Below are 27,656 nucleotides of genomic sequence, written 5' to 3'. Positions count from 1 at the left end.
CTAAAAATGGTACTGATGAACTCAGTGACAAGAACAAGGATGCAGATACAGAGAATGGACTGGAGAACTCGAGGTATGGGAGGGGGCGGGGGATGAAGGGAAAACTGAGACGAAGCGAGAGAGTAGCACAGACATATATATACTACCAACTGTAAAATAGTCAGTGGGAAGTTATTGTATAACAAAGGGAGTCCAACTCGAGGATGGAAGATGCCTTAGAGGACTGGGGCGGGGAGGGTGGGGGGGACTCGAGGGTGGGGGAGTCAAGGAAGGGAGGGAATACGCGGATATGTGTATAAAAACAGATGACTGAACCTGGTGTACCCCCCCAAAAAAAAAAAAAAAATAAGGGACTTCTCAGGTGGTGCAGTGGTTAAGAATCCACCTGCCAATGCAGGAGACACAGATTTGGGCCCTGGCCTGGGAAGATCCCACATGCTGTGGAGCAACTAAAGCCCATGCACCACAACTACTGAGCCCATGTGCTGCAACTACTGAAGCCCACACGCTGAGAGCCAGTGCTCCACAACAAGAGAAGCCAGCGCAATGAGGAGCCTGCACCCCACAATGAAGAGTAGCCCTCGCTCGCCGCAACTAAAGAAAACCTGTGTGCAGCAATGAAGACCTAACACAGCCAATAAAAATAAATAAATAAATAAATAAATAAATAAATAAATAAAATGAGTTATTGTACCAAAAAAACCAAACATCTTACACCAGGGAAAATTGATTTAGAACAATTAAACATAGAGATATTCTGGTTAAGTTCTTGAACTTCAGAGTTAACTGTATAGAGCCTTCAGGCATCTTGGAAGAAAAGAAGATCACCTATAGTGGAAAAATGTTGATTCAATTCAGGCTTCTCCATAGCAAATGTCAGAAAAAAGAAAAAAAAGATATAGGAGCCCTAGCTACAAAATTCTGAGAGGAGGAACGTGAAGAAAATGTGAGCCGCAAGTAGTATTTCTGTTAAAGCAATTGTTCAAGGAAACAGGCAGACAAAAAAAGAACTCAGGGAATGTGGCCATTAACCATTCTTGAATAGAATAAACTACTTAGCAAAGAAATCCCACCTATGCAGGATGTGAATAAAAATAAAAAATCCAGGAATGATGATGCTAGGATAAAAGGATTGCTGGTAAGCATTGAATCCATTTCAATGCAGAAGTGCGACTAAACAAGGAGAGTAAATAACGTGGTTGCCAAAAGCCGTAAATGTTATAAACCCTGGCAAAATAGAAATAAGATAAGCCACAAAAACTGGGAGTTGTAGTACAGAGGGTGGGAGGAAGTATAATAATGTTAATTATCTCATTTTCTGAGCAAGCAGTCAATTGACACTGTTAATCAAGAAATATGGGCTCTTCTGATGTCTTCTTGTTTATATATTTTCTTTGCCCATATTTTTTGGCTATTTCTCATATCTTTGTTGCCATTCCCCTTTACATCTTTTTTTAAAAACCAATGTGCATTGAATATTAATCTACATAAACTGAATACTTAATAAATGTTGTTGAAGTAATTTTGCAGACTGCATGGGACTGTAAATTCTGTGAGGATTGGGAATATGTTTTATTCATCTTTGAATTCTCTCAGCACCTGGCATAGGGACTTGCACATAGTAGATCATCAGTAAATTTTTTTGAATAAATGAATTAATTTGCTTTGTTTCTTATACATTTTGTTCCTAGAACAATGGCTGGCTGGAAACATAAGGAAAATTAACCATAATTGGAGAATATGATAAAGCCTGTCATCCACATCCGAGAGACCTATTATAAATGCTTCTGATACCTCATTAAAGACATTCTATTGTTTTCAGAATTCATTTCCCCCCAAGTAAATAATCTCTGCTTGCTCTAATGTAATCATTCATATAGCTATCAGAATGATCATTTCCAAACACAGATCTGATCCTGTCACTTCTCTGCTCAAAAACCTCCTATGCTCCCCTACTGTCTATAAAGCAGAATCCAAATTCCCAAGCATGCCATTGAAGGTCCTATATGATCTGGCCTCAGTTCATCTCTTCCCAGCCAATGCACCCCACATGTTATCTATCCAGTGATACTTGAAATTTTTGGGATATGCTTTACACATTTGTGCTTCTATATCTTTGCTTATGCTGTTTCCTCTGCTTAAAATGTCACTTCTCATCCCATATCCTTCTCTTCTCCTGTCTGCAACTGTCACGACACTTCTCCCTTCCTGGGGACCCAGCTTCATTGTTTTCTCTGTTAGGCTTTGCTATCTCCCTTGCTTAAATAATTGTACCATTTGTTGCTCTTCTGTAGTAATTTGCTCATGCTCCATGTATTGTATTATAGTTAATTGTACATATATCAAACACTCTCTCCTAGATTGTGAACTTCTTGATTTGTACATTTCCTTTTCCCATATTCTTTGGGCTGTGTCTTATGTATTCTAGAAAGCTGTCACAGAATATGTGCCTGACACATAGTAAATGCTCGATAAATGTTTGTAGTTTGGAATTTTAAAACCACATGCATTTCTTATATTTCCATATAAAAATAATTCTTTTAAGTAATGAGGGCTAAACTGAAAATCTTAAGGGTTGGTAGAAGGTAGAAAAGCTGTCTCTTAAACTGTGGTTTTCTCTCCTGATAAAAGAGAAGTCTTCAGAGGTAGACTGCTCTGGGAAAACTCTGTGAATTGTTTAGATCCTCAAATTAAAGCAAGTGTACATGTATTCCTCTTGGAAAACTATTAAGTGACCATTAACCTGAATGTAGAGGCTTTAGGCTGAGAATGTAGATGGTTTAGTGCTCCATTTGGATATGCAAATCTTTGTGTGTAGAGCAGGAGCATGGCTTCCCTAGACATTGATGAAGAAGAGAACAGAACTGTTTCTTTTCTCTCTGTTATTTAGTCCATATATGTGTCAATATATTGCTGTTTCTGCAGAAATGTGGATATCCTTATTTGAGCCTGTCCTTTCAGGAGAACGGAAGCTGAGATATAAGGGATACAGGAAAGCAAAGACAGGCATGATCCTTAATGCTTCCTAGAGAAACAATTATGCATAGGTACTGAAGTGGCTTTGGTGAGGCTCTCTCTGTAAAGACTGAGGACCTGCATTTAAAGACAGAATAACTCAATCTTTGTGAGAAATGTGCTGCTGTTGGACTGTTATGTTCTCAGGTGATAGCCCAGTTGGGTCAGAGGTCAAGGTCACACCCCTAAAGATGGAGGGTGGGGTTTTCTCTGAAGAGTAGATATTCTCATGGTCAGTCATCCTAGGGAGAAGCTGCATCTGGGACAGAAAATGGAACTTTGAAAGTGGACCTTAAACTGGGTGAGGAGAGTTGTTTTCTTCTCTGAGCTTTACAGTGGTTGGACCTGGGTGCTCAAGACGTGGTTAGGGGAACTCTTGATTGAGATGGGAGCTGTATGTACCCAGATAAAAGAACCCAGGCTGGAAACTCAACAGTAAGACAGCCCTGATCTAGTCCATGAGAGCTTTGAGAGTAGCCATCTCATTTCTGTGTTTGTCATGTCCTGGTGAAGAGAGAGCAGTGCCCCTTCCTGCCAAATCCCAAGGCAATGCTGAAGACTGCATTGGCTGGAGAGAGTTCAGTGTCCCAGAACATCAGGGTATGGGACATCTGAAGCAGAGACAGGAATAGTTCAGTTATGTGGGTGACAGCACCTCTCCTGGGGACTCCTCCATAGTAGAGAAGGGAGGGAAACTCTGAAAGGGGCTGGCTGACATCCTGATAATTTGGAAGGTGGGAACTCAGAACTATTGTAGTTGGGGATTTTTTTGGGGGGATTTTATTTTAAATATGACCTCTTTTATAGTAAAAAAAAAAACTCATGAATGTTATGACGCTTTGATTCTCAAGGGCATATGAGGACTTTTATTGAACAAACCCTTTCCATCTTGGGATCCTGCTCAATAGACTTGAGAAAAAAGTAAACAAAGTATTCCTCCATTTGATTTTATATGAGCCCTTTCTTTTTAGTTCCCCTTAAGCCTCTGTTCTTGAGTCTTATTGTAGAGGCATACAAGAAACCGGAAACTGATAGATTCTCACTTTTCTTCCATTATTTGTCCTTCCTCTGTTTTCTTCACAAAGTGTTCTCTATCAGAGAGTAAGGGAGAGTTTTAAGTTTTTTCTGGCTATTATGCATAAGCATGGATGAGTATCTGACTGACCTTTCAATGAGGTGAACATCTAAGCTGACATGATTTTCTCAGGCTGAGCAGGAATGTTGCTTAATGCATTGGCATAGCAGCCACAATCTCATCCCTGTTGATTGTATTTATGGTCATACTTTTAAAAAGCCTGCATTCAGCCCTGGAGAGCTTTTCTGGATTCATGGTGCTTTGTCTTTTTATTCTAACAGCTGATTATTTGCATAACCTGTTAAAGATGCTTCCCTATCATCATACTACTGGCCTTTCTCTAGCTTTTTAGATATTTTTTTCTTGCTCTTGTAGATTTTACATCAAATAGCAACTTTTCCTTCAACAAAAGTTCTGCCTGTCTGAAATCTTTCATCATCTTCTCCCAACTACACAACAAAGCTGAACTCTGTAGACTATCACTTTGACACAATAATTGCACTTGTCTCTAAGACCTTCCTGAAATTCTTAGTTTCTTGTCTTGGGATTTAGATGCTGTACAATATCTATCAATTCCATTTACTTCATTTAAAAAACATTTGTTGAGTATCTATTATGTTGCAGGCACCAGGCTACCTGCTGGAGCTACAAAACAGAGGAGCTCACATCTGGTTTTATGGCTAGAATACTTGGCTCACTGTTTCTAGTTTCTAAACTAACTCCTCCAGGATTGCACTGAGAAGAACCTCCTCTTACAGCTCCTGAATGCCATAAGGAAGAATGCAACTAACAATCCAAGTTAGTGAGGTGATTTAAACAATCCAAGATACAAAGCTTGGCAGGAAGAGTCACATGCAAAAACAAAACAAAACAAAACAAAAAAACACTAGGGAAGAAGCATACTTTAATGGTTGGATGTTTTCCTCAGTTAACCTTGGGTTTTATTTTTGTTATGTTATACCTACAAACAATGGTATAAATGAAAATAACAAGAAATTGTGTATTTCATTATTTTCACATAATATAGCATTTATTATAGCATTAATGTTCTTTGTTGATTTGATCCTTTTGTAACATTTCCTTCCATCAAAAATTTTTTTTCCCTTCCATCAAAATTTTTTGAGGGAGAATATTATCTCAATGAAATTTTTGTAAAGAATATGAGGTCTTTAGATATGAGGTCAGAGAAGGCAGGAGGCAATTTTTTTTCTTGGTGATGTATACCTCCTTACACACTCTGGTGTTTTGTTGAGGAAGTATGAAGACACGATAATTCTAGTTCTAAAGGTGTAAGGAAAGAATCCATCGTTTCCTCTGCATTATACCGGCTGAAGGAGCAAATCTGTGTCTTCCTTTTGTCTTCTGAAAATAAAGGGAAGCAGGCAAAGGGTTTTTGAGTGGAGGGTTTTCTAGGGGTTAAACCTGGTGCTTCAGACCCTCTACGAACCCTGCAGCTTTTACTTAAGTAGCTCCTGTAAAACAGATGTTCTCCAAAATAAGAGGGGTGGAGCAGAGAAGACCGTCGGGCTGCCTTGGGGTACAGCGCAGGTGGGGGTGGCCGCCTGGTCCAGAGCCGAAGGTGCCTGTATTCTGCAGGTGCAGGAATTGTGAGCTCTCACCGCTCCGGCTCCGGAGAGGCGGGAACCGTGGCATTGCAGAGTGTGGGACTTGGCCCCTGAAGCACAGGCCAAATGTATTCCAAACAGCTGACATTGATCGAGCCGGGTGCCCACACCTGGCCCGGGAGAAACAGCATCTATAGGCACCACAGGGAGAAAAGGAGCCCCTGGTTTGGGATGCCAGAGGGCTGGTCGGGCTTGGCTAGGTCCGACTGCTTTCCCGTGATTGCTTCCCCAACTTGTCCATCCTCTCAGTGCCCTATTTCTATTGGCTCTACCTTCTGCCACTCGGTTCAGCCGCGCTGACCCCCATTGGCCCCCCTCCGGCCGAGGCCCCGCCCCACGAGCAGGACAGGGGCGGCAGGGCGCCGAGCAGAGAGAGCCAGGCGTTTGCTCTGGGCTGGGGGGAGGCGGTGGCGGAGAAGGAGGAGGAGAAGGAGGAGGAGCGGGGCCAGCAGGAGGCAGCGGCGGCGACCGCGCTGGGGTGATGGTGCAGGTGCTCGGGGCCGGTGCGGAGCTGCCGGGCTGAGGGGCGCCTGGTCCGGGGTCCGCAGCGCCGCCGCGTCTCTCCCGGCGGCGGGCGGGCGGGAAGATGCTGAGCAGGTTGATGAGCGGCAGCAGCAGGAGCCTGGAGCGCGAGTACAGCTGCACCGTGCGGCTGCTGGACGACAGCGAGTACACCTGCACCATCCAGGTCAGTGCCGCGCCGCCCCGCCCGCGGGGCCCCCTCGTCCCCCTCGTCCGGCCAACTTGGCCCACGGCCGCCTCCCGGGGGGCGCCCCAGACCCCAGCGCTTTGTCCACCGCTAGCTGCGGCGGACGTCCCCGGTGCAGGGCGCCTCTGCCTGAGCCCCAGTCCGGGGCTGGGCACCCGGAGCTCGGCGCCGCTGTGGGGCGAGCCCCCGCGTCCCGGACCCCCAGCTCGTCCCCTGCCCTCTCCCGAGGTGAGGGCGCTCCATCCTGGCTCCTCGAAGCCGCCGGTGTGGGGAGCACCTTCCGCGGGCGTCCGGAGGGAGGCGGAGAGGGCGGGAGGCTCTTTCTCCGGCCGCCCCGTCGAGGGGGCGCCGGCTTTGGCTCTCCTGCCCGGCAAGGACGGCTGGCGGCTTTTCAGGATAATGGTGTATGTCATAATTCCCCCTCAGCATTTGTGAGTCAGAGCTCTCAGAAGGTAGAATTGAACGCGTAGCCCATGCAGAGTGGCCTATTGAAGAGAGCCCAGCCCTCTGGGCTTTAAAGACTTGGGCCCCCCTCTGGCCTTTCGCTTCCCAAATCTTATTCGGTTGGGCAGTTCTGGGGGGGGGGGGGGGCGGTGTGTGTGTAAAGATTTAGCAACAAGTCCCAGCGATTTGAGGGTTGGCGTTGGCGAGAATCGGTGACTTACAAAAAACGCCAACAATACGATAATGCTGCACAGCATTTCTTCAGAACCTGGTGTTTTTGAAGGGATTTTTACAACCTCTGCTGTGTGGCATGTCAGGAGTAGTAGTCTTTCCCAGGAATGCAGTACAGCCCTTTCTCCTCCTTTCTAAAGTCTGAGATAGAGAACATTGACAATGCTTTGGTGCTGAGTTCAGCAGCCAAGAGGATCCTGCGCTCATTGCCGAAAACTGCTCTTTCTGGAGAAGCAAATTGAGTTGGACCCGGAGGGTCTCACCTGATCCCTTGCCTTTACAGCAAGAAGCCCGAGAGGGCTTCTCAGCTCAGATATGGCAGACCAAAACTGTCGGCCCGGGTCCTACTCTCTTTGTCTCCCCCCCCCCCCGCCCCCCATTAATTTTTTTGCTGACAATGCTCAATAGCAGAAAATAGCGGTGTGTGAAAAAGACTCTGGATAGTATATGAGAGCAGCTGCTCTCTGCTGACTCCGTGCTCAGTTCAGCCTTCTCTCCACTTTCCTTTTTCTCCCACCTCCAAAAACCAGCTCTGGGCATAAGTGCTGACTGCTGCCAAAGATCTATGAGGGTAGGGAAAGAGAACAAAATCTCTTTTTCAGGCCACTTAAATACAGATTAAGCAGTCATAAAGATGCTAGCCATCAAGTGAAAGGATTTTTGTAGTTGAATGTGATAGAGATGTTGTGTATTATTTCCTTGCTGAATGAGTGACATGCTACTTTTTGTTTCTATTGTATCTTTATGTGTCATGTACAGTTTTTTGGTTTTTTGGTGGGGGTCGCAGAGAAAACATGGATTGAGTTGACATCTTCACCATTTGAATACGTTGTGTAGAGCTTTTAAAGTCTTTATTCTTTTGTCTTAAAATTTAAAGCATTTACACAATAGCATATCAAGGGCAGTGTGAGATTTAGACTTCATGAGTCCTAAAAATACTTTTGGGGTATACGGTGAAATAAAATTTCTGGGGCAGGTCATTAACTTTTGCCAAGATATAAGGTACAAATGAAACAATTCATATCACCTCTCCACTTAGTGATAACCTTGTGGTTTCAAGGTATCACAACAAGACAACTAGTTATTTTTCCCAGTTAGTGGAAAACCCAGTTGGCTGATTAATATTATACTTGTGGGTAGTTTTTATTATTGTTGAGAAAAATATTATTTTTAAGTTGAACAGGACTTATTGGATTTATGCTTGCTGTATGCTACTATGGTTGTGTTTGTTTTCCTGCTGGTTTTATTTTGCATTATCACAATTTAATGTTATAAAAATTTAGGCCACTTAAAAAAATTAAGCTTGGTGTAATATGGCCATACTGTAGTAAGAGTTCACTATCTAATGATTGTGCATTGTGATTCTTGCATGAAATGTAAAAAACACAGGGATTCTAAAGTACATGTAACATTGTCATTCTTTGGCACTACTATTGTGAATTGCTTTTGTTTTTACCCATGTGAGGAAATGTGGAAAAAAAAAGACAGTATTTTATGTGAAATTAATATTCTGTGCATTTACCATTTTTCGAACATTTAGAGATTGAGCTTTTCTTAGCAACTTTTCCACCTTATATATTTCTATTGTGTGTGTGTGTGTGTGTGTGTGTGTGTGTGAGTGAGAGAGAGAGAGAGGGTGCACACATGTGCTTATTTGTCAAACACCGGGCACAGGGTCTTTTAAATCAGTATGTGAGCTACTTATTAGGTTAAAGCAACATTTACAACATTTAGGAATTACAGTACCATATATTTTAAAAAATGGTGATAATTTGAACTCCTTTTCTTAAAAGTATTGTATGCCATATTTTTCTTTAAATAAGGTATCTATTTTAGAAAATTTTCAGTGCTTGAGATCTCAGAGACCACTTAGGTATTACAGAATCAGAAATGTATCACTGGGTTAGAGTCACAGTAGGTACATTTGGTAAATTTCAGTTGTAGGAAATTCTGTCAGAGTGTTGGTCTAGCCTTTCATATTGCAGCAGTTATACTGATCTGGCATTTAGGATGTGATTATTAAGGTAATGAAAATGCCTTATATCCTCTCAATGAAGGTTGCCACAGTTACCAGACTATTCTTTTCTTCTTTCTGATATGCAAATATATTTGTAGACCATGAGAAATGAAAGTATACATAGGAGGGTTGTAGTATAATTGCCTCCCTGTGAAGAACATTGTTAACATCTCCCTGCCAGTTTTGAAGGTCATTGCCTCATAAATGCAGATCTGGTCCATAGTTTCACACATCTGTTTCATTTAAGCACATATATATTTACTTACCTCATTTACTACCTTACTTTGTTTTTTATTTGGGAGAAAATAGAAAAAATGAAAAGGCTACCTAGTATCTTTGAACTCCCCAAATGGAGTCATTTAGGTGCTTAAGCATGTAATATCCTAAAGAATAGATTTTTAAACTATCTTTCAGGTTATAAAAGTTTATAAAATATTAAGAATATATATTGCAGAAATGCCAGTAGAAATATGTATTTAAAAATGTATATTGCCAAGTCAGAAATATTAATCACTTTTTTTGGTTATTGCTGAAAAGTAAAGCTACCCTAGAAATGAATTTGATTTTACTGGGAACACAATAAAATAACAACTGATTAAGCAGCTAGGTTAGATTAGTTTTTATAGTTAAATAAGGTACAACCATAAATGAAATGTGTGTGCAGAGGCAGTTCTGAAGTGGAACCAAGATGTGGATTTGATGGTGGCTCAGCCACTTAGTAACTGTGGGACATGGAGTAAGGGAGAGAATATTGAGGGAGAGAGCAAAGGTATTGATTCTTGCACCTGCCAGGCGTCTTGCCTATATTATTCTCTTTTACCTCACATCAGTGTTATGGATTGATATATACCCATTGTACTAAAGAAAATGGAATTGTGGATTGGTGGGAGAGCCTATATTTGTTGAATGGCTAACTATGTACTAGGCTTTCTGTTAGGTGCTTTGCTTACACCTTACACCAGCCATTGAGAGGTAGGTGGTATTATCCTCATTTTAGAAATGAAAAACAGCCCCAGATGAAGGAACTTGCTCAAAGCTAGCAGGTGGCTGTACTGTATTTAAACCCCAGTTCTTTTGTCTCTGAATCCCATCTTTGTTTCCTCTCTCCATTCTGATTCCATAAGTCACTTCACTTGTCTGTACCTTAATTTTCTCATCTATAAAATGGAAATTTAATACTTATTTTGCAATAAAGAGAAAATTATTTGGAAATATCACTACAAATAAGAAGAAACATTTAAATAGACTAATACACTGTACTTACATTGTCCCTTATTCTATTCAATTCAGAAATAGAATTGAGAAATGTTTTACTTTTTTAGAAAAATGAATGAACTTAAGCTGTAAGTGCCCTTAAAATGATTTCTGATTAATTTCAATAAAATTGTAAACTCCAAGTCTGGCATAACTGAAATCTTTATTAGAATTCTTCTTTAAAATCAAGAGTTCAGGTTTGCTTTCATTCTTTTTTTTTTTATTTAATCTTTTTTCAGATCTTTATTGGAGTATAATTGCTTTACACTGTTGTGCCAGTTTTTGCTGTATAACAAAGTGAATCAACTGCATTTATACATATATCCCCATATCCCCTCCCTCTTGAGCCTCCCTCCCACCCTCCCTATCCCACCCTTCTAGTCTTTGGCTTTAGAGGGGCATTTATTGCTTGGACCGTGATTTGTCTTTTCTAAGAACTCCTGCTTCTTGGTAAGTGGAATCCTTTGTTTCATTAACGCAAAAGGAATGTTCTTAGAGAATTAGAATAATTTTATTCACAGAGAAAAATACAAAGCTGTTGTATTTTCATGAATATTGGTTTTTTTTTTAAACTATTTTAAAAAGTAATTATGCTGTCTCAGGATCTCTGTTACAATAGCAAGTCAGTTAGAATCTAATTCTTAAAACTAAGTTCAAAAATTAGCCTTCTAGGATCCTAAAAGCACTTGTATTCTGTTCCTTAATTTGTATACTAAAACACTGATTGTATAAAACTCATGCAAATCAGTCTTTTTAGTACAGAAGGTAAATTCTAGATATGTATTTATGCTTTCATTCTTTTTCCTTTTGAAGAAGTCCTGTTTAAGGAAGTGTCAGTGGCATCCAAGAGAAACCTAGAAGCAGTCACTACAGCAAATGTTACTCAAGGGTATTTGTATGAATTTGCATTCTGTTGAATGCTTGGAGTGAATATGCTAGATGAGGCAATTCAGTATAGTGTATAATAAAAGAGCATGTGATTTTTGAGTCCTCTGTTACAGTGTCCAGAGACTTGTGTATCATGCGTGTGATATTAATATCATACTTGAAAAAAGGAAATGTTTGCCAAAATAAAATCAGACAACCTGAAGGCAAAAAAGTCATTTTTCATGTTTGTAGTGGTTTATGTATAATTCTTAAAACCTGTAACCCAAAATAAGCAAGGCATTAGCTTTAGAGGCAATTTACCAATGATATAATAATTACTATATTAAAATATTCTGGATTATTTTAAGAACTTTATTTTCTGATAGATTATACTTTAGAATTTATACAGGAGAGAGTAAGAGGAAGCTATAAATCTTAAACCCTAAGAATTACAGCACCTAGTTCAGTGCCTTACGTAGTTATAGTTCAGTAAATATTTTTTGATTTCTTTGTGCTACATGATTGTTGTGTTAAACTACCACACTTTAAAATTTCTTATGCCTGAAAACAATAAACGCTTTCTAACAGTTGTATAACCCTTTTGTAGTTTCATCCATTCCATTTCAAACCATTTTGCTATGTAGTCCCTCTCTCTGGTGAGAAGTATAGTATGTAAATGTGGTATTTTATGAAGCCTGATAACTTCCTGCAATTATCCTTTGTTGAATTAGTGGAGCTTCAGTCCCTAGATCCTGTGATTTTTTTCATTTGTCTCTTAGGATTTCAAGCCTTTCAGGTGCCCTTACTTCCCCCCATCTCTGCAGGTTTAGAAGGCTTATATCAAAAGAATACTATGTAGTACAGCGCTTCCGGGAGCATTAAAGGTCTGGCAGGATTAGGATGCTGAGCATAGGGATCACCACAGCCACAGAAGCCTCCTTTTCCCTAAGTCAGTGGCACATAAAACAACCTTCTCACAGCCCCATTTTCTAACCTTCTGCGGGACAGGAAGCAAAGCATGCTTCCCAATCTGTTTCTAATTATGTCTATTTCAAGTTGAATTCATCTTCTCCCTGATAGCCTCATCTGTAACATTCTGTTGGACTCTGTAGACTCTGTTTCTTGGAGCAGCCTCCTGTGGGTCACTCTTCCTCAGCTGCCTGGGCAGAGCTCCTGCAAGAGATGTGAGTATCGTGGAGGACTGCAGCAACCTTACAGCGTCTGTATCTCACCTCTCAACACACGGTGCTCAGGGAGGAGGGTGTGATGCTCCTGGAGGCCAGGTGGCGGTTGTTACCCCTCTGTTTTACAGCCCTGACCCTCGGGCCTCAAGCCAATTGCCTGAATGGTTTTCTTATGCAGCTGAGAAATTTGGAGAATACTAAAGCATATCCATCCTGTGCTGTGGTGTTTCCCGTAAGAAAGCAACACACCTTGTCATAGGTCCATCTTAGCCATTGAAGCAGGCCTTCTGTTCCTTTAAGACCCTAGGCCCTGATGGCCAATAGAACTTTTTGAGCTTTTACAAACATTTTACATATAGGTAGAGCTAGAGGTAGGCTGGGGAGAGCAGTTTCTATGGTAAAATAGTCCCCAGATTTAAATTATGGACCTCTTGTCTCCCAAGGCTACCGTGTGATCCTCACTGTTGCCAATATTTTGAACAAGATAGGTCCCTGTATTGGTCTTTCACCAATTATAATTGCTGTACTGTTTCTAAGGATGGTGTTTCACTTTTGTGGTCTTTCCAGCTTAATTGTATCATATCCTAGATTTGGAAGGTAGGAACTTGTAAGGAATCTTAGGTTCAAATTCTCCAGGTTTTTGCTTGCTACTGTCAGACTAAACATCAACATGTGTGCATCAAGTCCTCTAAGGAGATCCTTCTGTGCCACGCTCATACAGGCAAAATAATTGGGCCACATGCTTGGCAACCACTAAGTTTGTGTACAATAGCTCCATTCACTTGTCTACAGAAAACACCCCTTTGACAGTGATTATAGCTTTCACCCCCTCCCCCACTTCTGACTCTCTGCATTACCGTGACCTCATCTGTTGGTCTGTATTTAGAGGCACTCTGGACCACTCCAGAAATGCTTTAGGACTTGTTCTTGTATGTTAAAGATCATTTCAAGTTAGACCACCACTGCCTACCAAGGGAAGCCATTCAGGATCTGGACCAAACGTAGCTATTCTTATACCTTATTTGAGCCATCTTATTGTGTCACAACTCAGGGGCTTTCTTCGTTTTGTAGAAATTGTGAACCCTGTTAAAAGCAAGGGGAGCAGAGTAGGTCGGTTAAGCCTTCTCAGTGTTTACATGTGGCTCCTGGATGAATAGCATCAGTTTCACCAGGGTACTTGTTAGAAATGCAAACTCTTGGCCTCACTGCAGACCTAGCGAGTTGAATCGAATCAGAAACTTAGGGGCTGGAGCTCAGAAGTTTAAATCTTCCAGCTGAGTGTTATGCTTGCTGAGGTTTGAGAATTGCTACTACTGGGTCACACAGGTATTTAATAGGTAACATTGATGAGTATTGTTGATTGACTGGGTATAAAAAGTGAGGGAGAAGAAGTCGAGTGAATCTCATATTTCTAACTTTTGATTTATTTCTAAATGGCCTTAACTGATTCCCTACCCTTAAAAGGTAAAAGGTTATTTGCAGATATGCATACCTGTCTTCAAGTGGGCAGGATTCTAAAGATGGGTCATAATTCCAATTTGATGCTCTTGTATTTATTGGTTAGTTTTATTTTTTGTCTTTCCTGACCTACAAGCAATATGATTATTTCATATTTGTATGCTGTTTTTCAAAGAAATCTTCACAACTTAAAGCACTGGGGGAATAGGAGGAGTAAAGGTCCCTGTCGTCCAAAGACTTACAATCTAGAGAGGGATTACAAACATGCAAATAGCAAACTATAAAACATCACAGAATTCAAGGCTAGGACAAGGTGATATGCTGTGGCAGTGCACATGTCGGGGACTTGAAATTAATAAATATTTCTCAAAGGAGGTGAGATTTGAACTAGGTCATGAAAGATTGCCAAAAGCAGAAAATGGGCTGTGAGGATGGGTAAAGGGCATTCCAGGCTGAGGTAACAGCAGGTTACTTCTAGGTAGAAAATCTAAAAATGTAAAGCCCAGTATACTTAGTCTTTCCTTTACTATGTTGATCTGACTTACTCTGGTACAGTTGAGTCAAACAACAAAAATCTACTTGCCTAGGAAAAATTACTGTCAGCAAATTTCAGTCATTCTTGACTTGCTCAGAGTCAGTCTAAACTAAAAATAAATACAGAAAGCTGGCATTGAATTAAATCTAATTCCAAAACTGTGTGACAAATTAAGATTCTTCACAAAGCAATGGCATCATATAAAGAAAAGTTAGATTAGGATATTAATCTTAATTCTGTGACTTCAGCAATTACATATTAATTTTATTTTCAAGAGACATCATCTTTGGCATCCGTTTAGGTACCTGACAAAGAAAGAGGGTATCAAATTCTAACATTCAGCTAATGTTTGGAAATCCTTTGATACAGCGTAGCCTAGATGGTGCGTTAACAGGAAATGTGACCCGTGAAGTCCTAAAAGGCACTCAGCATCTCTATTCCCAAAACTAAGTGGCCACCTAAAATAGCTTTTCTAGAGGACAGAGGAGTTGCTTCCCTGGATTCTCCCGTGAGCTGCTGCCTGCCGGCTCCAAGGTTCCCAGCCCTACACAGGGTGCACTTTTAGCACTCAACACAATGCCAGGCTGGAGCTTTGGGGATGGGAACCTCCAAGAAAGCACTGTTTGGCATTTGGGCAATCAATGTTCGGCAGAGTGCCAATGCTAATAGGTTATTTTGCTCTGGAAAAGAAGAAAAAGGAGGAATAGTCTAAAGACTGATGAATAGGGGAATGACTGACAATACGAGCACTCCATTTTATTGGAGAGATTAAGGAGGCTTGCTGTGAAGTGGTATTATGGGAGCCAGATAAATTAGCAAAGGCCCACAGGCCCAAGACCTGAAAGAAATAGTGGTACCTCAAAACAGCATGCCCTAGGGCACACTCAAGTGTCTAGCCACTTTCATTGAATTTGTGGTAGGAAAAAGCCAAATCATTAGGAACCCTCCTAGTCTGGTACTCCATCCACGCACTCCATAGTCAGGCAAATTACCCTTTGCCTCCAGGCAGGTGCAGAGCCTTGTTTCTCTATAGCCTGATTTAACTCAAGGGCCTCTAGGCTGGGCCCTAGCCTAATTCTGAAGACACCTCAGTGGAAGAGTTGGCTTCAGGAGCCCCAGAGGATTCCAAATACTCTAGTGAGGAGGTGCTACTAAGATTCTTGTTTTGTCAAACACGAGCCAAGCGGGTAAGAACATTGATCATGACACAAGGAAGCAGAATTAATGAATTTACCTAAGGATCTCAAGTACTTCCAGGGGATAATTGAGGCTGGGGAAGGCAACCAGCCTGCCCTCTTTCAGATTTTTGCATCTAGAAAAGTCTAAAAGCCCCTGGAGTTATTATGGAATTGGAGATTTGTAGGTCAGGAGGATCTATGGACTGGCAATGATGCCTGGGATGTTATAAGGCATATTGAACCTGCAATTTCACAGTATACACTTATCTGTACAGCAGAATATCCCATCAGCTCTTTGGGAGGCCACTCAGAAGAAATTCAGTTGTTGAGAGATAAAAATCTGATCAAAACATAAGGGAGTTCCAGTACTACAATGCAACTTCTTCAGTCTATACCCAGTTTCAGCTTCTAGTATGTGTGAAGTAGGTTAAAAAAAAGTGAATGAGAGTTTGCTTGGTGTAGCTGTAGGACATAAGTTACTGAGCTAACTATTGTAATGGCAGATTTTATAAGCAGAATAGCTGATCAATACTTCCTTTGCTTATTTTTAAATACACCTTGGATGGGACTTTCTAGATGGTGCAGTGGTTAAGAATCTGCCTGCCAGTGCAGGGGACACGGGTTCAATCCCTGCTCCAGGAAGATCCCACATGCCGCGAATCAACTAAGCCTGTGTGCCACAACCATTGAGCCTGTGCTCTTGAGCCCATGCTCCACAACAAGAGAAGCCACTGCAATGAGGAGCCTGCACACCACAATGAAGAGTAGCCCCCACTTGCTGCAACTAGAGAAAGCCCGTGTGTCGTAATGAAGACCCAGTGCAGCCAATAAATAAATAAATTTATTAAATAAATACATACATACACCTTGGATAATTTAGATAAGCGTGTTTAAATTAATATCCATACTACAGAAAGCACATCTAGGAATTGTTTCCTAGTATTTATGGTAAAGAAGAACACATATTACCTGTATTCCAATTTTTGATATTGGGTGTACTAGACAGTCTGATTATTTTAAGGAGAAAGATACAATATTATATTGTCTTGCTGCAAATTAGATCTTCTAGTGTGTCAATATAAAATATTATGGACTATTTGCACTCGTAATGTGTCTCATATAAGATACCTTTAGCTTCTGGTCAAAAGAATATGACAAAAGAAGTAGAAAAACTTCACTTTCTCTTCACTTCTTGATTTCTGTAATTTTATTTCCTACCATCTTTTCTGACATGATAGCTCTTCTGTCCATCTCTTATTGTGTCCTTTGTTTTATGCTGATTTATACTTTGGGCATTCATTTAATACAGTCTCTTATCGCCACTTCTAATTGCCATCACTGCCAAGTTATACCTTTGCTTATGGTCAGATTCTTTGTGTGGTAGCATACCTTCTGTTGGTGGTGGAAGGTGTTAAAAAAAAAAGGTATAATTGTAATATATGTAAGTATACACTTTGTATGTAACATCTTACGGAAAAACCTAAACAAACTTTTTGGTCGACCCAATATTTTTTGTTGTTGCAGCTGAATGTGATAGAAGAGGCTTAATGGTTTAAAGGAGACCTCTGGGCTTGGCCCCCATGTGGGAGTGATATTTAAAATATTCAATAATCAATGAGTCATAGTGAATACCTACCTCATTGACCAAGACTGCTAGAGCGCACTGAAGTTGGGTCTAGGGGCCTCAGCACTAAATATTTAGTGCTGAATCACGGGAGGTGGGTTGAGGTTGGTCCCAGGAGGGAAAGGAGAGGCCTTTCAGGGCAGCAGCTATTCACCGAGTGGTAGAGATTTCAACTTTTTAATGACCAGCACGGTCTTACTGATAGCATGCCAAGCTGAATTCATTCCTCACTCCCTCAGGCTTCTTCTGTTAGGTGGGATGAAATGGGAACTTCCAAGAAGCCACAAGAGCTCAGGTGTTTTTGAGGTATGATAGGGATCTGGATGAACTCAGTTTTCCTCTTTGGACTGTAGCCTCAGTGATGGCAGGAATCAGAGCCCCTACACTGCCTTCCCTGGCTCTCCACTTGTGCTTGCCAGACATGGGGTCCTACAGGTCTAGATTTTACCCTCCCTTGCAGTGGTGAACCAATTCCTACCTTTCACATGCTTCCAAAATGCAACTCTGATCATTTTCTTCTTAAAATCCTTCAAGCTTTTCCCATTGCCTACAGGATCAACAGCCTTTTAGCATGGCATAGGAGGCCTTCTGTGATCTCTCTGCTGCCTCCCTTCCAGCCTTGTCTCCTATCATCCTCCGTGTGCATTTTCTCCTGCTGCATATCTGGATCATCAGCCTCTCATTACCTCCTTATTCCAGGGTAGACTCACTCCCCAGTGTCGCTGGGCAGTGCCTTGAGGGACCTTATTGTAGCACTTAACACATTGAAATGTAAGTGTTCACTCACATGTCTTCCTCTCACTAGACTGTGAACTGTTTGAAGGGTGGAGATTATATCTTTGTACAGTTAATATGTAAGGTCTCACCTTGGGGCCCAACAAATGCATGATCGAAAATGTTAGCTCTGATAAAGGGGATTATTAATAATGCAAATGTAAGGTTACCTCTGACTTGAACTAAATAGAACAGATCAGATTTTTTGGTCTTTAGAGTTAAGTTATGGTGACTTTAAAAGGTGGTTATTTAGTAGTGATGGTTGCACAACTCTAGGAATATACTAGAAACCACTGAATTGTACACTTTAAAATGGTAATCTTATGATGTGAATTTTATCTCAGCTGACACGTCAGTTTATTTTGACAATGTACTAGAGTTATGTAAGTTACCACTGGGGGAAGCTGGGTGAAGGACACATGGGACATCTTTATGCAGTCTACAATTTTTCTGTTATTATAATGTAATGAAAAGTTTTAAAGTGATTAAATTAATTTTTCCTGAGCAAATATGTTTATTATTTAGTTAGGATTTATGGTTTAGAATGACTATAGAAAGTTTTCTCACTTGATTAGGATCCAGTTACTTTTCAAAATTATGTAGGATTATTTATAAGTAGATAGATACATTTTGACACATGACACTTGAAAATACAGTAAATTCAATTATATTCTAATAAGATAAATTGAGGATTTAGAAATGATGTCTCAGTAGTCTTTTCTGCATCATTTTTCCCCTATGATTTTTTGTTCCTCTCTTATAATGTTTCTCTGACATAATTAATTACAATTAAAATGAATGTGCTGACAAATTATGCATATCGTAACATGGTGCCATTCTTATGTGTTAGCGTTATTTGATGTAATGTCCAAATTATGTATCTTAATCATAAGTGTTAATTGATCCATTTAAAAATTTATTGAGTACTTATTGTGTTCTGGGCTCTGTGATAAGCACTTTATGTGCATTCTTTCATTTAATCCTACCTATTTAATAGAAAATATTATTGCCCCTAATTACAGATGAGTACAATAAGGCTTAGAAGATGTTACATAACTCCCCCAATATTACACAGCTAGTCAGTGCGGGAGCTGAGGTTGAACATGGGTCTCTGACCCCAGAGTTGTTCTTACTCGCTGCTCTGTGATGAAGCAGGCAGTATAGTCCAATGGGAAAAACACTTATGTGGGGGAGTCAGGAGACCTGTGTTAAATGCCTGACTCTGACTGGTTAACCTCGAAGGCTTAAGCAGGTAACTTAAGCATTAAGATGCAATTTAGCCTCTCATCCGCAAAATGAGGAGGCTCAAATAGAAGACCCCTCAAGTCTCTTTTAGCACAAACATTTGTCCATGGCTCAGTAGTGTTGTTCTTTGTGTTCCCTCTGTAAAGGATATTCTCTATAAATGCAAAAATTCCTTCTAAAGAAAGAGATGTCAAAAAAGAACTTGGTGACTCCTTCAGTCTATGATCTGGCCCTTCATTTTGCAGAGCACAAAATATAGTTTTATCTACTCTTTCAACACATTAGATTCTTGGGGATTGACTCATGCTAATCAAAGTCGTAAGAACTTTTTTCTTTTTGTAATCCAGAATCTGTTTGTTAATTATATAGTAGGATTCTGAATACTAGTTTCTGTCATTGTAGGCACTTCTTTTAGCATCAGAGACTTTGGAAAACCAAATTAAAAGCTGTTTTGGAAGGCAAAGAAAATCAAATGATTTTGAGGGATATTCTTCTGGGTTGTGTAAAAACCTTATAAACTCTCTCTGCTCCATAGTAGAGTTCTAGTAATGATCTATCTACGAGAATCAGTTTTTCTATCTCCCTTGAGTAGTACTTACTAAATGATGATAAAGTCTTCTTTTTAGCCCTTCCCCCACTTCATGCAGATTATTGTACATATGTTAATAATACATCTTCAAATTTTCTGTTTTTTTTTAAAGTTATATCCAATCTAGAAGACACTTTGTTTACTTTGATTAGGCTTAGGTGTTTCTCAGGACGCTACTTGAAATGCCATTTCCCCCCCTAAGTTAGTGAACTCGGTCAGAGAACTTTCTTTAATTTTATGTTTGTCTTTCAGAGGGAGGCCTTTTTTAAAACTTCGATCTCAAATTTTAAGGGGGGTTCTGCCATAGTCCTCATACATCACTCTATTATAGGCAGTATTATGTAATCCCCTTGATGATGTCCATACGAGGCATACTCCACGTACACTATGAAACTTGAGTGAATTCTGATGTATTTTAAAGGTTTCCACTATTTTTTTGCTCTCAGGTTTCCAAATACTGTTTTCTGCATTTTCTGTAATGTAAACTTGCCTTTTTAAAAAGTCAACTTATTGGGGATACAACTTACATAGAGTAAAAATTCACTCTTTTGTAGGTGTACAGTTCTTTGAATTTTGACAAATATATACAAGTTGTATAACCAACATATGTAGAATATTTTCACCACCACATAAATTTGCTTTGTACCCTTTTATGGTCAGTCTCCTTCCCCTTCCCTGGATCTCTGTCAGCCACTAATCTGGTTTCTGTCCTTATGGTTTTGCCTCTTCCACAATGTCGTATAAATAGAATCATACAATATGTAATCTTTTGAATCTGGCTTCTTTCACTTAGCATGATGCTTTTTTGAGATACAAATTATGTATCATAAAGTTAATCTGTTTAAGGTGTACAATCCAACAGTTTTTAGTATATTTACAGAGTTGTGCAATCATCAGCATAATCTAATTTTAGAATACTGATATCACTACCAAAAGAAACCTTGTACCCATTAGCAGTACCCTATTTCTGGTCTCCCTCCTCTCAACTCTCTGCCCTAGGCAAACACTAATCTACTTTCTGTCTATAGATTTGCCTATTCTGGACATTTCAGGTAAATGGCATCATACTATATATGGTCTTTTGTAACTGATTTCTTTCACTTGGCATAAGTTTTTGAGGCTCATCCAAGTAGTAACTTACATTAGTACTTCTTTTTTATTGCCAAATAATTTCCCATTGTATGGACATATCACATTTTGTTTTTCCATTCATCAGTTGATGGAAATTTGCGTTGTTCCCATTAATGGCTTTTATAAATAATGCTATGATCATTTATGTACAAGTTTTTGTGTGGAAATATGTTTTTATTTCTCTTGGATAGATACCTAGGAGTGGAATTGCTGGATTCTATGGTAACTTGATGTTTAATGTTTGAGGAATTGCCAAACAGTTTTTCAAAATGACTACATGAGAGCTCCAATTTCTCCACATCCTCTTCAATCCTCACTATTGTCTTTTTGATTATAGCTGTTCTATGGATGTGACGTAGGATCTCATTGTGGTTTTAATTTGTATTTCCCTGATGACTAAAGATGCTGAATATCTTTTCATGTGCTTATTAGCCATTTGTATATCTTTTTTGAGATATGTCTATTCACTTCTTTTGCCCGTTTTTTAAAATGAGTTGTCTTTGTTATTGAGTTGCAAGAGTTCATTATATATTCTGGATACAAGTCCTTTATCAGACAGATGATTTACAGATATTTCCTCCAGTACTGTGGGTTGTCTTTTCATTTCCTTGATGATGTCTTTTGAAGCACAAAAGATTTTAATGTTGATGAAGTCCAGCTTATCAGTCTTTTTTACTGCTTGTGCTTTGGGTATCATGTGTAAGATGATACCCAAAGGTCAAGAAGATTTACTCCTGTGTTTTCTTCTAAGAGTTTTATTGTGTTAATTCTTAAATTTGGGTCTGTGGTCCACTTTGAGTTAATTTTTGTGTTTGATGTGAGGTAGGAGCCTAAAGTTATGCTTTTACATGTTGACATCCAGTTGTCCACCAGTTTTGGTTGGAAAGACTATGCTTTTCCCATCAAATTGTCTTGGTCCCTTTGGTTGAGGCTCAGCTGACCATAAATGTGTGTGTTTATTTCTGGATTCTTACTTTTACTCCATTGATCTATCTTTGTGCCAGTACCACACCGCTGTCTGGGTTACTTTAGCTTTGTGGTAAGTTTTGAAATCAGGAAATAAGTCCATGAGTTTTGTTCTTTTAAAAGATCATTTTGACTATTCTTAGTCCATTGCATTTCTATATGAATTTTAGGATTTGCTTGTCAATTTCTGCAAAAAATCTAGGTGGAATTTTGATAGGAATTGCACTGAATCTGTAGATCAATTTGGGGAGTGTGGCCATCCCCTTAACAATATTAAGTCTTCTGATATATGAACATAGGATGTCTTTCAATTTATTTAGATTTTTTAGAACAGTGTTTTGTGGTTTTCAGTGTAAGCATAATGCTTTTGAGATTGCTTCATGTTACTGCATATGTCAGCAGTTTTTTCCTTTTCATTGCTGAGTACTATTCCATTTTATGGATGTATCAGTTTGTTTATCCATTAACCAGTTGATGGACATTTGAGTTAGTTCTATTTTTTGGCAATTATGAATAAAGCTGCAAAAGATGTTCACATACAGGTTTTTATATAAACACAGGTTTTCATTTCATTTGGGTAAATACCTAGAAATGGAATTGCTAGTTGTATATAAGTATATGTTTACCTTTATAAGAAACTGCCAAACTGTTTTCCAGAGTGGTTGTACTATTTTGCATTTCCACTGGCAATATATGAGAGTTCCAGTTGCTCCAAATCCTCACCATCACTTGGTATTATTAGTTGTTTTTTTAAAAAAACTAATCTTGATAGGTGTGTAGTAGTATTTCATTGAAATTTTAATTTGCATTTCTCTAATGACATATGCTATGGAGCATAACATTCATGAAATCCTAGACTCTCAGAGTCAGAATAGACATGAAGGAGTTCATTCCTGGTTTTTACATTGTGTTCCTCAGACATATTTCATGGGCTGTCTGAGGCTGGGAGAGTTGGGGGACTGAGGAGCATTCTGAGTGGGTATGATCTGAGTTCCCTGCCCAGAAGAGCTCTACTTTTACCATTTTTTATATTGAATTTCCATGTAACATGTTATTAATCTACTTAAGATCATATAGTTAGTCTGGAGTAGGCTCATACTCCAGTGATCTTTATTCAACATTGTATTATCTTATCATAATTCTAAAATCCTAATATTTATTGGCTCAAGGAAGAATTATGATAGAAAGCCTCATCAAGATTTGTTAGAATCATAAATATTTTAAAAAGAAGTTTCTTTTATACTGAATAACAGTACATAGAAACTAAGTCATCTTTCATGAGTTAGCTGTACTAAGAAAGTGGGGGGGGGTTTCTGTTTTCTTTAGGAAACCAATTTCTAGTACAAAACCTTTTAAAATTACTGTGCTTGGTTTCTAAATGGTGTATAAAATGTGGCACAACTGTCAGAGGTTATAAATGACAATACATTATGGAAATAGGTGAGGGAACAAGCAGGAATTTGCCTTGGGGAAACAGACATTATATTTTGTTATCAGTTTTGACAAACACCAGCAATGGCTCATCAATGTTGAAAGGGTAAAATTGAATTCATTAGGTGTAATCATAATGGTTAGAATAAGTTATATTTTATAAAAACGATTCAGTTCTGAAATCCTTCCTTTATTGAGGTTTTTCTAGAAATTACTAGAGTGTGAAAGCAATTCTCTATTGACAGTCCTGAGATTGGCTGTAGGACTGATGAATAAGCAGTGCATAGTTAGATTGAGCAAAATTTTATTAGAATGCCTTTGGTGGATTTGAGTAGAAGTTTTATTTAATGATGGTATTGTGAAAGGTGCATCATATTTAGATTCAGAAAACTTGACTGCTTCATACTACCTATGTGACCTTGAATGAGTCACTTAACTTCTGTGAGTTTTTCATGTTTTTTTTTTTTTTATTTAATTAGGAGGGATAACAGTGATCTCTGCCCAGCCTACTTCCCAGAGTTGTATGAGTAGAGAAAAACATAAAAAAAAAAGTACTTTGTAAATTTGAAAGTATTGTTCAACTACAGTTTAATGATAAATAATAACCTTTAGAATTGTGATATACAAGGTTTTAAAAATAGTTTTTCTTCCTGATGTTTGACCATAATTTACTGGCATTCTTTTTTTTTAATTGAAATATAGTTGACTTACAATGTTGTGTTAGTTTCAGGTGCACAGCAGAGTGATTAAGTTTCATATATATCTATTCTTTTTCAGATTCTTTTCCATTATAGGTTATTATAAGATATCGAATATAGTTCCCTGTGCCATACAGTAGGTCCTTGTTATTTTATATATATTAGTGTGTATCTGTTAATCTCAAACTTCTAATTTATCCCGACACCCCCCCCTTCCCCTTTGGTAACCATAAGTTTGTTTTCTTTGCCTGTGAGTCTATTTCTGTTTTATAAAGAAATTCATTTGTGTCATTTTTAAAGATTTCACATGTAAGTGATAGCATATGATATTTGTCTTTCTCTAACTTACTTCACTTACTATGATAATCTCTAGGTCCATCCATGTTGCTGCAAATGGCATTATTTCATTCTTTTTCTATGGCTAATATTCCATTATGTATATATATACTGCATTTCCTTTATTCATTCATCTGTCCATGGATATTTAGGTTGCTTCCATGTCTTGGTTATTGTAAATAGTGCTACTGTGAACATATGGGTGCATGTATCTTTTCAAATTAAGAGTTTTCATCTTTTCCAGATAGATACCCAGAAGTGGGATTGCTGGATCATATGGTAGCTCTATTTTTAGCTATTTAAGGAACCTCCATAATGTTTTCCATAGTTTCTGCATCAATTTACATTCCCGCCAGCAGTGTAAGAGGGTTCCCTTTTCTCCACACCCTCTCCAGCGTTTATTATTTGTAGACTTTTTAGTGATGGTCATTCTGACTGGTGTGAGGGGACACCTCATTGTAGTTTTGATTTGCATTTCTCTAAGAATTATAAGTGTTGAGCATCTTTTCATGTGCCGGTTGGCCATCTGTATGTCTTCTTTGCAGCAATGTCTATTTAGGTCTTCTGCCCATTTTTTGATTGGGTTTTTTTTTTTTTTTTTTTTTGTATTATGCTATATGAGCTGTTTGTGTATTTTGGAGATTAATCCCCTTTGTCAGTCACATCATTTGCAAATATTTTCTCCCATTCTATAGGTTGTCTGTTTTGTTTTGTTTATGGTTTCCTTTAGTTTAATTAAGTCCCATTTGTTTATTACTTGCATTCTTTTTGCCTCTGTCACATGACTCTAGTTTCTGGGGGGAGTTTTGCTCTGTCCTTGGTTCTCCTCTTTTTCTTTCAAATAGATGACCTTTCTCACTGCTGTCTATTAGAAGAGATGACTGTGTTAGTTTCCTCTTAAGGAAAAGATAAGTTGTTTTTTTCATTCTGTACAGTTATTTCACTTAAGCCTGGCTGAAGTATTAAAGCTATAAGCTGCATGTAGTTTTTCCTATTTGGTATTGAATTTCCCTTCCTCGTGGTTGTAGAGTTTCTTGTACTACTCCCTCTTCTCTGGGCTCTCTGCTTCCTTTAGGTGTGTTTGACACCTAATATACCTTTACCTTGATCAGGCCCATTTGTTGGTTTTTTAGTAGAGTTCATGATACCTTATCAAGATTTACTTTGTGGAGATGGATGGTGGAATCATATTTCAAGTCCCCCGATATGGACAAGAAGAGATTTCATTTGCTGATCTGACTCCTCTGTGTTAGATGGAGTTAAGGGTCTTTGTCAATCTTCAGAAACTGTAGACACTGGAAATAACTTTCTTCTATGTTGGTGAAATGGAAGAATCTTCCATTTCTGATATCTGAAGCTGATGAAGTTGTCAATTGTAGTGTTATTTCTTTTTCTTCCTGGTTAAGAGAAGAAAAAAATTTTGCCAGAGGGCTTTCAAAGTCATTTTGAAGGTCTACTGTCTGTCTTATTAATTTATTTTTATTCAAGTTAAGTTTTAAATAGTTGTATGTTTTAAGTATTACTGAGACAAACGAATATCTTGGAAAACAGTCATATCTGGCATGAAATACTCTTTCATTGTTAGGAGATTTATTTATAATTTTTGTTAGGCTGCCTTCATCATTTGGAGTAATATTTTAAAAATAATAACATTTTATTTTTAAAATTAGAGGCTAGTTTTTTAAAAAGCACTGAATTTAATTTTAAATTAAAGCAAAGGAATAGAAATACTGGTGTGTTCATAGTTTTTTTAGACTTACTACTGGGTTATGTTATACTTTGTATTTTAGAAATCCCCATATGTACTTAAGTAAAAAGGATATATAGCCTAGGAGTTTGAGATGAACAGATACACACTATTATATATAAAATGGGTGGCAACAAGGACCTACTTTATAGCACAGGGAACTATATTCAATATCTTTTAATAACCTATAATGGAAAAGAATCTGAAAAAGAACAGATATATATGAAACTGAATCACTTTGCTATACACCTGAAACTAATGCAACATTGTGAATCAACTATACTTCAATAAAAAGAAAAATGATATATAGGGATACTGTGTTAAAAGGTATGAGATAGTCATTTAAGGAGTATTCTCTTCAGTGATTATGTTCTAGGGTCATTTTGTTCACAGCAGTCTTTCCTGGGGTTTGGGAAGACAGAGCCTGGAATGGAGTAGATGGAGGTGCCTATACCAGTTGAATTCCTCATTGGGAATTCAGAGGTTGGCATATGCTTTAATCATTCATACGTAGGGGAAAATCATCTTGGCCTAGAGAAATCTAATTTCTAAAAATACTGTAGGGGCAGCATTCTCAGTGTGCGTTATTGTATGCTCCATAGTATATTAAAAACAAAAACAGAAATGCTGGGTCCCTAAATATAGCCTTTCAATTATAACCAAAAGCTTACAGTGTTGAATACTAAGTAGATCAGAGAAATTCATAACCAGCAAAATTAGGCAGTTTGAACAGCTTGATCAGTAATTTGACTGCCAATAGAATGACTTCTCTGAACTATCACTTATCAGACTTAGTTATCATGGAAATTATAATATGGCTTTCATTTTTTTTTCACTAATATATACATTAAATTGTATTCTAAAAGTGTCACTATTTTGTGATAACAGTGTATTTTGTATTTAGATGTTTTACACAAAAAGTGTGCACTAACATAATTTAAGAAGAGCAGGTTCTTCTGCTTAGGGCATCTTTGTGGGCTCTTAAAAATTTCTGATAGTAGGCATGTATCTTGTGACCAAGCTATGAGTACTATAGATTTTAATAGGTGTGTGTGTTTTTTAAGCATAGCAATATGAATAGGATATACCAATTAAAGCATTACCAGTTGGAGTAATATAGGTATATCTTGAGTCACAGAATAGATGACTCTCTAAAAAAAAATTGATTGTAAATGGAAGCATTTTTAAATGAACTATTCATGAAAATCTATAGCAAATCATGTTGTTAAATGAAAAATCATATATAAAGTAATACCTAACTCAACCTAGTTTTCATGGTATAGGTGTTATATAATCAGCTAGGTGAGATAACTCTTTCTGGAGTAGCAGACAAAAGCCAGTGGTTTATCTAAGGGCATAAGCTCCATCAGAAGTTGCTGGCGGGGTTCAGAGACACAGCTTGCTTTTTCCAAGAGGTCCCAGGCCTCAAAATGCTTTTGGGGCCAAAAAGAGAGTAATGGTAAGTGTAAGGACTCTCAACGCGACTGAAAGGCAGAAATCTTGGGAAAATGGAGATTTTTTTC

General features: G+C 38.6%; 1 protein-coding gene across 4 annotated transcripts in view; it reads left to right on the top strand.

The window, feature by feature from the left end:
• Nucleotides 1–6,171: 6,171 nt before the first annotated feature.
• FRMD5 (FERM domain containing 5) overlaps nt 6,172–27,656 on the top strand; it is a 340,409-nt gene continuing 318,924 nt past the window's right edge. For 3 of the 4 annotated variants that reach the window (XM_057721970.1, XM_057721969.1, XM_057721967.1), the window contains exon 1: nt 6,299–6,403. In XM_057721970.1, coding sequence (XP_057577953.1) covers nt 6,302–6,403 — 102 coding nt within the window. In that variant the 5' untranslated portion in view covers nt 6,299–6,301. Of the gene's footprint in view, nt 6,404–27,656 lie in introns of all 4 variants that reach the window. The other variant, XM_057721965.1, reaches the window with a different exon arrangement.

The sequence above is a fragment of the Hippopotamus amphibius genome, chromosome 2 (assembly GCF_030028045.1).
Source record: "Hippopotamus amphibius kiboko isolate mHipAmp2 chromosome 2, mHipAmp2.hap2, whole genome shotgun sequence".
Lineage (NCBI taxonomy): Eukaryota > Metazoa > Chordata > Mammalia > Artiodactyla > Hippopotamidae > Hippopotamus > Hippopotamus amphibius.
Note: the sequence above shows the minus strand (reverse complement) of the source record. Positions and strands in the feature narration are given on the sequence as shown.